The sequence below is a fragment of the Chiloscyllium plagiosum genome, chromosome 7 (genome assembly GCF_004010195.1).
Source record: "Chiloscyllium plagiosum isolate BGI_BamShark_2017 chromosome 7, ASM401019v2, whole genome shotgun sequence".
Lineage (NCBI taxonomy): Eukaryota > Metazoa > Chordata > Chondrichthyes > Orectolobiformes > Hemiscylliidae > Chiloscyllium > Chiloscyllium plagiosum.
The window spans coordinates 101,429,306-101,441,532 of record NC_057716.1 but is presented as its reverse complement, the minus strand read 5'-3'; the positions used below and the strand labels follow the sequence as shown (position 1 = coordinate 101,441,532).

The 12,227-nt window shown below is 44.2% G+C and overlaps 1 protein-coding gene across 5 annotated transcripts in view; it reads left to right on the top strand.

Moving 5' to 3' along the window:
- LOC122551801 (myc box-dependent-interacting protein 1-like) overlaps positions 1–12,227 on the top strand; it is a 156,329-nt gene that overhangs the window by 53,358 nt on the left and 90,744 nt on the right. For all 5 annotated transcript variants that reach the window (XM_043694269.1, XM_043694271.1, XM_043694270.1 and 2 more), the window contains exon 2: positions 10,912–10,992. In XM_043694269.1, coding sequence (XP_043550204.1) covers positions 10,912–10,992 — 81 coding nt within the window. The remainder of the gene's footprint in view (positions 1–10,911; positions 10,993–12,227) is intronic.

The window sequence follows — 12,227 nt, the reverse complement described above, 5'->3', positions numbered from 1 at the left end:
TTATCCTTTAGTGGACCAATCCTTTCTCTAGTTATCTGCTTGCTTCTTATATAAGAATAAAATGCTTTGAGATTCTCCTTAATTCTACTTGCTAAAACTATTTCATGATCCCTTTTAGCCTGCTTGATTTCTCATTTAAGACTGGTCCTACTCTTCGGATATTCCTCCAGGGCCTATTCTGTTCAAGAATCTTGCCTTTCCTATCCTTTCCCTTCAATGGGACATGCCTATTGCACTATCTTTAACCTATCTTTGAAAGCATCCCACATGTCAAATGTGCACTTGCCTTCAAATAGCTGTGTCCGATCCACATTTCCCAGTTCCTGCCTAATTTTGATTACAACTGGCCTTGGCCCAGTTTAGTACTCTTCCCTTAGGACCACTCTCATCTTTGTCTAAGAGTATTCTAAGACTTACAGAACTGTGGTCACTGTTGCCAAAGAAATCCCCCACCGCAACTTCTACCACCTGGCCTGGCTCATTCCCCAATACCAGGTCCACTATGGCCTCTCCCCTCGTCAGACTATTGACATTGTGCTAGAAAACTCTCCTGGGCGCTGCTTGGAAATTCTACCCCATCCAGATCTCTGACGCTAAGTGTATCCCAGTGAATGTTGGGTAAATTAAAATCTCCCATCACCACTACCCTGTTGCCTCTACATCTTTTCATAATCTGTTTACATATTTGTTCTTCTACCCCACGCTCACTGTTGGGAGGCCTGTAATACAGCCTCAACAATGTAACTGCACCTTCGTTCTCTGCTCCACCCATAATGCCTTACTACCCATGCCCTCCATAGTGTCTTTCTATAGCACAGCTGTACTATCATCCCTGGCCAGCAATGCAACTCCATGCACCCCCCCCTTTTTTTATTTTACTTCCCTCTCTGTCCTGTCTAAAGTGTCTATATCCTGAAACATTCAGTTTCCAATCATGCCCTTCCTTCAACCAAGTGTCTGTGATTGCAATAATGTCATACACTCAGGCATCAATCCAAGCCCTAAGTTCATCTACACACTATGCTCCTTGCATTAGTGTAGATGCACTTCAGGCCACCAGTTCTTTTGCGTTCATTCGCTCTCTCCCGACTCTTCCCCTTATGCTATCTTCATGATTCTTACAGTCTCCAGTTTCCACCTCACTGTCTACTTGTCTTCCCTTCTGGTTCCCAGCTCCCTGCTACATTAGTTTAAAAACTCCCCATCCGCAGTAGCAAAAACTCCCCTGAGGACATTGGTTCCAGATTGGTTAAGATGTAGACCGTCCATTTTGTAATAGTCCCACCTTCCCCAGAACCGGTCCCAATGTCCAACAAATCTGAATCCCTCCCTCCTACACCATTTCTCAAGCCACGTGTTCATCCTGCCTATTTTTTCATTTCTGCTGGTTTGCACGAGGCACTGGTCGTAATCCAGAGATCACTACCTTTTGAGGTCCTCCTCTTTGACTTCTCTCCTAGCTCCCTGACTTCTTTCAGGACCTCATCTTGTTTTTTACTTATTGTTGGTGTCTATATGCATCAAGACAACAGGCCGCTCACCCTTTTAGAATGCTCTGCAGCCAATTGGTGACATCCCTGACCTAGGCACCTGAGGGGCAACGTACCATCCCAGAGTCCTGTTTTCAGCCACAGAACAGCCTATCTCCCCTCTTCCCTCCCCCCCCCCCCCCCCCACCCTAAACTAGAAACCCCTATGTCCATGGCCCTACGAGTCTTTTTCCTGCCCTGAACCGGCATGGTGTCATGGTTTTGGCAACTGCTGCCCTCCCCTGGTGAGCCTTCCGTTTTGGGGGAAGTGGAGATGAGGAAACTGGTGAAATCCACATTCCTCCTGTGTGGCTAGAGGGTCCCAAGGCAGAAAGCATGTTCTTCCTCCAGGCATCAAGTGGTGGTGGAGGCAGCTCAGGACTTGCATGGCCTTAGTGGAGTGTGGGAAGGGGGGTGGTGGGGAGAGTTTGACTGCAGGGTGATGTGGTTTTGTGCATGTATCCCAGAGCTGTTCTCTTAAGGTGATGTGGTTTTGTGCATGTATCCCAGAGCTGTTCTCTTAAATGTTTTACACACTGGTGTCCTGTCTCACCAGTGTAGAGAAGACCACATTGGGAGAAATAGACACAGATGACGTGTGTAGAAGTGCAGGTAAATGTCTGTCAAATGTTGAACGATCCTTTGCGGCCTTGGCCAGAGGTAAGGTGGGAGGTGTAAGCGCAGGTTTTGCACTTGCAGTAGCAGGGGAAGATGCCGGCAGTGGAGAGTAGTTTGGTGGGTGGCGTGGACCTAAAAAGGAGCTGCTGAGGGAATGGTCTCTCTGAAATGTAGATAGCGGTGGGGAGGGAACTGTATCCCTGGTGGTGGGGATGTTTGTAGGCAGAAATAGTGGAGGATGCTACGATGTATCCAGAGGGTGGGATTCAGGGGCAGAGATGAGGGAAATGGATGAGATGTGCTGGAAGGCATTGTCGATCATGTGGGAGGGGAAATTGCGGACTTTGAAGGAGGCTATCTGGGATGTTCTATGGTGGAATTGATGCTCCCAGGAGCAGATGTGGCAGAGGTACAGGAATTGGGAATGAGGGATAGCATTTTTACAGGAAGCAGGGAGGGAGAAGGTGGGTTTGTAGTAGGTGTCCGTGTTGAGTCGGTTGCTGGAAATCAAGATTGAGAGCTCGAAGGGGAGGCAGGTATCTAAGATGGTCCAGGTGAACTTGAGGCGGGGTGGAAGATGTTAGTGAAGTTGATGAACTGTTCAACCACTTTGTATGGCCACCACAATGCGCTCCTAGTCATCGATGTAGCGAAGGATGCCCTGATTTGCTGAATGGGCAATTCGGCCTCTGGGATTGTTGGTTAGTCCAACACGAAGTGTGTCATAGTGGTACTGATACTGGACAAGTAATCTTGAGACTTAAAATCTCACATGCCAGATAATGTTGAATTCCATTATTAAGTTTAATTTAAGCACTCTTCTGGATGTAGGTTTGCTCACTGAGCTGGAAGGTTCATTTTCAGACGTTTCGTCACCATCCGAGGTAACCTCTTCAGTGAGCCTCTGACTAAAGCAGTCTTGTCAATCGTGTCTATGAATTGCTGTTAACATTCATCCGGTTCACTAATGTGCTTCAGGGAAGAAATTCTGCCATTTGTCTAATTTACCTAGTCATCTTAACACTCTTGTGCTTTAAGGTTGAGAATGAAAAGATTATTTTCAAAAGTTTCATTCTGAGCTAGCTAGTGTTTTTATTGAATCACTAGACTGAGATTGTTTGCTATCTGAAATGCAACTGGCTCTTGAGCTGTGGGCACAGTTGGGTTCTGTGGCTCAGGCTGCATACTTAATCTATTATTTTCATTATGTCACTATATTTTTGTACAGAGAGGTGCACTTCTGCAATTCTGAGATCCAAGGGTCATCCCTTGTGACACGTTCAATAATCAGAAGACAAGAGATCTGACTAACTGAGAAAACAGATTTGCTGCAGAGACCTGAATCCAGCTAGCTGCAGATTTAACTGTCTCAAACTAACCTTTATGTAAAGTTTTGATTGTGTGAAACAGATCTTTTTTTAAACTGAATCACGTGTATAGTTTGGAGGTCTCCCCTTGAGCCTGTTTTCACTTGTATATGTAAATGGAGTCCCTTCTATACTACAGTATATAACTAATTGTATTACACAATACCTTTTCAGGCTATGTCTTGAGGTGCTAGTGGATTGACTACTGTACTTGAAAGTATTGTTAAATGCCCTTTTTAAGTTGTATAAAACAGGAATTTTATAGTGACCTGAATGTTTGATGCTGGTTGAGGATAAATATTGGAAAGAGAATGGGCGAACATTCCTGTCTTTGAAATAGGGCCAGATAATCTTTTAACCCCCCGTCCCCCAAATGTGGTCAGGTGCTCTCTCCAATGGCTAGGGTTTTTATAATACAGTCTAGGCCAGCATTTATTGACTATCCCTGATTGCCCAGAGGACAGGTAAGACATTGATTTTACTGCTCCTCGGATGCTGCCTGAACTGCTGTGCTCTTCCAGCAGCACTAATCCAGAATCTGGTTTCCAGCATCTGCAGTCATTGTTTTTACCTGACAGGTAAGACAGCTGCATTGCTGTGGGCCTAGAGTCAAACCTAGGCCACACCAAGCAAGGATGGCAGTTTCCTTGCCTAAAAGGCAATAATGAAAGGCGTGGGTTTTTCCAACAAATGTCAACAGTTTCATGGTTGTCATTAGATCCTTAATATCAGATTTTTTAAAGTTAATTTAAATTCCACCATCTGGCATTCTGCCCTTGCTCTACTCTCTGGATTAATAGTCTCGCAATAACACCATTGGGCTACCACCTTCAACAACACAGGGAATTTTGGAGTGAGTAAAGGTTATGCCATCAGTGGTCTGAAAGAAATTGAATTTTAACAAACTCACCACCTCCCTAATTGCTGGTTCAACTGTTTTAATCTTGAACAGTGCTGTTTTTCAGTTTTGCATATTGTATCAGCACAGTCTTAAATCTGGTTTTTATCAATCTGAGCCATGAAGTGAGATCTGTAGTGTGCATGTACTGGCGATGAGTTTGTGTATTCTATGTATATGGGTCATAGATTCTAGCGCAAAATGCTAGACCTGTCAAATGTGTGCCAAGTGTTGAATTATTCCCACTCAGCATTTTCCCTATAATTCTTCGAAGTAATCTTCATGTACATATCCACGTGCCTTTTAATCGATGGCAGTAATACAGGGGACTTGTGTTCCAGCGCGATTAAAATGCTCAGGCAAATGCCAATATGAAAAGTTGCCCAATTATATCCTTTGCACAAAAAGCACAACAAATTCAACTTTGCCAGCTAGCACCTGTCTGTCTACCCGAACTGTTAGTGATGAGGGGATCATCAACAATATTATCTGTCACACTTAAATGCTGGCTGGCCAGCAATGACTGGGTCCCATGAGTGAATTTTTTTTTAAAAAACATAATCACTAATCTATTTGGATTCTGTCATAGCCACTTGATTCCTAATCTGATTTTGGGCTTGGTTTAACCATCCAGAGCTAAAAATCCTGAAGTGAGGTGACTGCTTGACATCAAGTATGCAATTGGGTGAGAATCGCATCCAGGAGCTCCAGTGAAGTTTATCAATGCAAATTGGGTGGAGCTTGGTGGGGAAGGGGAAGGGGAAGAAAGATGGAGGGGGAAAAGAAGCAAGGAATTGTTAGTGCCGTCTCAGCTGCAGAACATCACTGGAAGTTTCCTAGGCCTGACTGGCTTTAGCTGCTTCACATACCTGAAGGAAGCAAAGTCAACATTCAACAACATTCACGACGACTTGGATACTGATGGAATCCACATCGGAATGCAAAACAACAGGAAGATACCTTGACTTAAGTCGATGTGTGGCATGAATCGACCCATTAACTCTTGACATTCAGTAACACCATCGCTGAGTTCCCCACTATGAACATCCTGAGTTTACCATTTAATCAGAATCTGAACCGGTTCAGCGACATAAATATTAAGTAGAAGAACAGGTCAGAAGCTAGGAATTCTGTGCAATTAACTGTCCTCCTGATTTCCTAAAACCTATCCTCCAATAAAAAGGTGCAAGTCAGTATGTGGGGAATAGTCTATACCTTTCCTGGACGGTGCAGCTGTAACAACACAAGCTTGACATCATTGAGGAAAAAGCAACTTGTTTGATTTGGACCACACCCACCCACTGGCAGCAGAAGATTTCTTGTTGTGCAGTGGTAGTCTCCCTTTCTCGGAGCCAGAAGACCTGAATTCAAGTTCCACCTGCACAAAAGTAACATGTCTGAACAGATTGATTTTAAAAAAAAATGTATTGAGCACAGATTAGAAAAGTGCAAGGCGATTATATATCCAGCTCTGTAAACCTCCTCGCAGCATTCACATAATCAGAGTGAGAATCTCAAGTCGTGCCAACTTCCCAAATAAAGCCCATCTCCAAGATACACGGCACAGTTCATTGAAATGTCCCATCACCACACCTTCCAAATTTTCTGTATGCATTGGGCGGCACAGTGGCACAGTGGTTAGCACTGCTGCCTCACAGCACCGGAGACCCGGGTTCAATTCCCACCTCAGGCGACTGACTGTGTGGAGTTTGCACGTTCTCCCCGTGTCTGCGTGGGTTTCCTCCGGGTGCTCCGGTTTCCTCCCACAATCCAAAAGATGCGCAGGTCAGGTGAATTGGCCGTGCTAAATTACCCGTAGTGTTAGGTAAGGGGTAAATGTAGGGGTGGGTTGTGCTTCGGCAGGTCGGTGTGGACTTGTTGGGCCGAAGGGCCTGTTTTCACACTGTAATGTAATCTAATCTAATGTAATTATAAATGTGTTCACCTTGCTGACTTATTTGTGAATTTCCGTCCAAATGGACTAACTGCCAGGCCTGTCAGAATTATTACCCAAGGAGGGAAATGTCTGAATTGGAAAGATTTGGAGATAGTTCACCTGTACTATGCTGATTTGAGAAAATGTTTTTAAGTGATTTGACTGTATTGGGGTAAAATGCCTTGGAAGTTGAGTCACACTTCAGTTGTGTTAAAAGTCTTGGTTGGCTACTAAAAATAGTAAAAACAATGACTGCAGATGCTGGAAACCAGATTCTGAATTAGTGGTGCTGGAAGAGCACAGCAGTTCAGGCAGCATCCAAGGAGCTTCGAAATCGATGTTTCGGGCAAAAGCACTTCATCAGGAATAAAGGCAGTGAGCCTGAAGCGTGGAGAGATAAGCTAGAGGAGGGTGGGGGTGGGGAGAAAGTAGCATAGAGTACAATGGGTAAGTGGGGAAGGGGATGAAGGTGATAGGTCAGAGAGGAGAGGGTGGAGTGGATAGGCCGCAGAAGAATTTAGATTAGCAGAGTGGACATAAAAGTGGTAGTTGGAAGACTGTGGGGGAAAATGTAAGGGCATGCGCTTTAGTCAGAAGAATAGAAGAATGGACTATTTTCTAAATGGAGACCAAATTCAGAAGCACAGAGACTTGGGGGTTCTACTCCAGGGTTCTCTCAAGGAAAACTTGCAGGACGACTCATTACTTAAGACAAATGCAATAATGGCATTTATATTGAGGGGACTTGAATATAAAAGTAGGGATGTACTCCTGAGATTCTGGTCAGACCACATTTGGAGTATTGTGCACAGTTTTGAGCCCCATATCTCAGGAAGGATGCCAAATTCAGAAGCACAGAGACTTGGGGGTTCTACTCCAGGATTCTCTCAAGGAAAACTTGCAGGATGACTCATTAGTTAAGAAGACAAATGCAATAATGGTATTTATATTGAGGGGACTTGAATATAAAAGTAGGGATGTACTCCTGAGATTCTGGTCAGACCACATTTGGAGTATTGTGCACAGTTTTGAGCCCCATATCTCAGGAAGGATGTACTGATCCTAGAGTGTGTTCAGAGGAGGTTCACGAGAATGATCCCAGGACTGAAAAGCTTAATGTATGAGGAAAGTTTGAGGACTCTATCAGGTATAAAGCTAGAGTTTTGAAAGATGGGGTGCGGGGGTAAATCCCCCATGTACACAAGGACATGAGTTCACAATCCTCTTTGGAACAGCAGTTTCTCAATGAACTATGTAGTCATTTTACAGGATGCAGCATCCAGATAAGGCAAAATACATTAAGATTACGTGACTGTTACAATCAGTGAGCATCAACAGTAAAGATTAAGCCATCTGCTGTTAAAAAATGAATGTTCTTAACCTTGTTAACTGGCTTCACATAATGAATACTTTTCTCCTTGTTAAAAGACGTCACATATTGAATGCTACCTCATCTTGATAAATGGTTCTACATAATGTTTTTCCACTGGTAACCCATTACCCTTGCCTCCAGTACTCTATTGTTAACTGTAAGTTCTTATCTGATCTGAGTCATGCTCAGCTGAACCTGCCTGCTTATACCCCATACACATTCTCAGCTCTGCCATTGAATCATGGCTGATAAATTTCTTCACCCCATTCTCCTGCTTTCTTCCTGCAACCCTGGATACTCAGGAACCCATCTCCACCTTAAATATATTCATTGACCTGGCTTCCACAGCCTTCTGTAGCAATAAATTCCATAGATTTTCCACCCTATGGCTTAAGTTTCTCTTTCCCCTTATTCCCCCATCTTCCCTTTACCCAAGGCTGTGACCTCTGTCCTAGTCTCTCCTACCAATGAAAACATCTTCCCAGAATCCACTCCCTCTCTCCCCCTCTTTTTTTCCCCCCCCCTTCACAACAGCCCTGTGTGTACCCTTAACACCCTCCTCTCCCCTCTTCTTCCACCACCACCACCACCAACCCTTCCCCAGAAAATATCTCCAACATTGACCTGTTCAGGGCAAAGATGAAACCTGTCAAAGTGAAAAGGTTTGTGTGTATTATTTGGAGATTTACCCTATAAAGGCAGCAGCAGTCTGACTGTAGGGTACAGTCCGGCTGCGTGGGGTGGGGGCTTGCGCGCAGTGTGCTGCTGCCTAGTCTCCTGAGCGGGGAGCAGACTTCACAGAAAACTCCGAGCCCCAGAGGAAATCAATTAACCGAATAATCAATTATACAAACAAAATAGTGCCCGCCCATCTCGTTCAGATAATCGTGGTTCCTCTGTATATCATCATTTCGGTCACTTAGGCTTTCCAGCTCCAAGTAGTTATGAAATTACAAAGTATTTATAACGTTCACATGTATGTTTACACGTTCTCCTGTTGGGAACACATTTATGGAATATGGTGAATAGTTGAAAAGATTGGGACTATTTTGAAGAATGAGTTGCTCCTGTTGAAGTATGAGACCACAGTTGAGGCACTGAACAATTGTTTTCCTGATCTAAGGAAAGATCTATTGGCATTGGAGACAGTCTCGTGAAGGTTCACTAGATTGATCCTGGGTACGGAGGACTTTTCTAATGAGGTTGTGTAGCTGAGGCTTGTACTTATTGGAGTTTAGGAGAATGAAAGGTGATTTGTATTGAAAGATGCAAGATTCTGAGGAGGCTTGACAGGGTAAATGTGGAAAGGCTGTTTCTCTGAGTCTAGGACCAGCAGGCATAGTTTGGTTAAGGAGCTGCTCATTTAAGGCCTTTTGGTTGAGGGTGGTGAATCTCAGAATTTTTTACTGCAGAAGGCTGTTAAGGCTTGGGTAATTGAGTATATTCGTGACTGAGAGAAGCAGACTTTTAATCAGTAAAGAAGTTAAAAGTTAAACAAAGGGCAGGAAAGTAGTTGGAGATTATCAGGTTATCTATGATCTAACTGAATGGCAGAGTGAATGTGATGGGCAGATAGGCCAAAGTTCTCATCCTGAGTCTTACAATCTACAATTCTGAGGTGACTTGACATTGTAGATGCTGAGACACATCCTGTCATGGGAAAATATACAATGAAGGGGGCCCAGTTTCAACATCAGATGTCCATTTCAGCTGGTAATGAATTTCTGCTGAAGGTCATTTTAGTCTTTGCTAGAGAGCAGCGGAGGCCAAGTTGGACTTAAATTTCCCGTCACTGTTTTTTGTGAAGATTTTTGCTCAGGTTGTGGTTCAGAGTTGCTTACCTGATGAAGAGCTTATGTTCAACGTCTATTCTCCTACTGCTTGCATTCTGCCTGACTGGCTGTGCTTTTCCAGCACTACATCCTCTACTTGTAAATTTGCTCACTGAGCTGGAAGATTTGTTCTCATCCCCATGCTCGTAACATCAGTGAGCCTCAGTTGAAGTGCTGGTATACTGTCCTGCTTTCTATCTGTCTTGGTCTGTTGTGGTCGGTGTTATCACTCCCGGTTCTTTTTCTGAGAGGTTGGTAAATGGGGTCCAAAATTGATGTTTGTTGATGGAGTTCCGGTTTCACTGCCAGGCCTCTAGGGATATCATATACCAAATACCCTGCAAGGATTGCAACAAACAGTACATCAGACAGACTCTAGATTAGAGTGGTGCTGGAAAAGCACAGCAGGTCAGGCAGCATCTAAGGAGTAGGAAAATCGACGTTTTGGGCAAAAGCCCTTCAGGAATAGAGTAAAATATGAATTCTCCTGAGAATGTAGTACAGAAGGGGTCCTTTGCAATTCTGAGTATGTGTGGCCCTCAGCTGAGGCAGGGCTGACTGTAGAGAGGTTAGGTGCAGGCACATTGCTGCAAGTGTGGAGTGAAGGATCTTGAAGGAGAACCATTGCTGGTGTTCTTGAATCTGTAGTCTGTACTGTTTGTCCTGTTCGGTTCCGAACTCTGCTGGTTTAAAGAACTCTGGTTTCCAGCATCTGCAGTCCTTGTTTTTACCATCAGACAGGCTGGCAGGAGACTAGCCACCAGGATATACAAGCACCAAAAGACATGACCAACTATCATTAGTATCCTTCGACAACGAGGGGCACCAGTTCGACTGGGACAATACATTCATCCTGGAACAGGCTAAACAAAGACACCCATGGAAATTCCTAGAGGCCTGGCATTCAAACTGTAGCTCCAACAGGCCCATCAATTTGGACCCAACCCCTCAGAAAAAGAACTGGAAGTGATATCACCCACCACAACAGACGAAGATACGCACATAGCAAGTGGGACAGGACGCCAGTGCTTCAACAGAGGCTCACTGACCATGTTATTTAGCATGGTGACGAAACTTCTGAGAACAAATCTTCCAGCTCAGTGAGCAAACTTACAACCTAATATTTGATCACAGCTGTTAAGATTATTGGGGGGGCTGACAAGAAAATGGAGTGACTACTACAATCTAATGAACTCTGATATTATTGAAGGCTCCTAATGGCTTATGCCTCCTGTTTCTTGTGTTCATATTATTCTCTGTTCTGACTTATGTATATCTGTATCTCCAAACATGGATACTCTCCTGTCCAGATTGTGCTTGCATGTTGGTCATGCTGATTTTTATTTTTCTCACTTGCAGGTCCTTCAGAAACTGGGCAAGGCTGATGAGACAAAAGATGAACAATTTGAGCAGTGTGTACAGAACTTCAGTAGACAACTGGTAAGTTTTGTTAATTGAAATAATTTGGTGCTTTTGAAGATCACTGTTCCAAAATGCTTTACCGCCGATTTCAAGTACTCTTCATGTATTGCAGACATTTCGTCACCTGTCTAGGTGACATCCTCAGTGCTTGGGAGCCTCCTGTGAAGCGCTTCTGTGATGTTTCCTCCGGCATTTCGTGATTTATATCTGCCGCTTCCGGTTGTCAGTTCCAGCTGTCCGCTGCAGTGGTCGGTATATTGGGTCCAGGTCGATGTGCTTATCGATTGAATCTGTGGATGAGTGCCATGCCTCTAGGAATTCCCTGGCTGTTTTCTCTTTGGCTTGTCCTATAATAGTAGTGTTGTCCCAGTCGAACTCATGTTGCATGTCATCTGTGTGTGTGGCTACTGAGGGTAGCTGGTCATGTCATTTCGTGGCTAGTTGGTGTTCATGGATGCGGATCATTAGCTGTCTTCCTGTTTGTCCTATGTAGTGTTTTGTGCAGTCCTTGCATGGGATTTTGTACACTACATTGGTTTTGCTCATGCTGGGTATCGGGTCCTTCATTCTGGTGAGTTGTTGTCTGAGTGTGGCTGTTGGTTTGTGTGCTGTTATGAGTCCTAGTGGTCGCAGTAGTCTGGCTGTCAGTTCGGAAATGCTCTTGATGTATGGTAGTGTTCCGTTGTCTTTCCCTTAGGCATCTGTTGATGAAATTGCGCGGGTATCCGTTTTTGGCGAATACATTGTATAGGTGTTCTTCCTCTTTTTGCAGTTCTGGTGTACTGCAGTGTGTTGTCGCCCTTTTGAATAGCGTCTTGATGCAACTTCTTTTGTGTGTTGGGGTGGTTGCTTTTGTAGTTCAGGACTTGGTCTGTGTGTGGCTTTCCTGTATATCTGTTCACCTCTATTGACAAAACCCTAGCCAGAGAAACAATAGCCAACCTGCTGGATATACAGAACAGACAACAGGGCGTTGAACCTATCAACAAAGATGGCATACTGAAACTACTGGACCTGTGCCTCACATTCAACAACCAAATATATGAACAAATCAACGGCACACCCATGGGCTCACCCATCTCTGGACTCATAGCAGAAGCTGTAATGCAAAGATTAGAACAAACAGTCTTACCGCAAATTCAACCCAAACTCTGGGTCAGATACGTAGATGATACATTTGTAATAATTAAAAACACACAAATAGAGAACACACACCAGATCATCAACGCCACACTCACAGGAATCAGATTCAC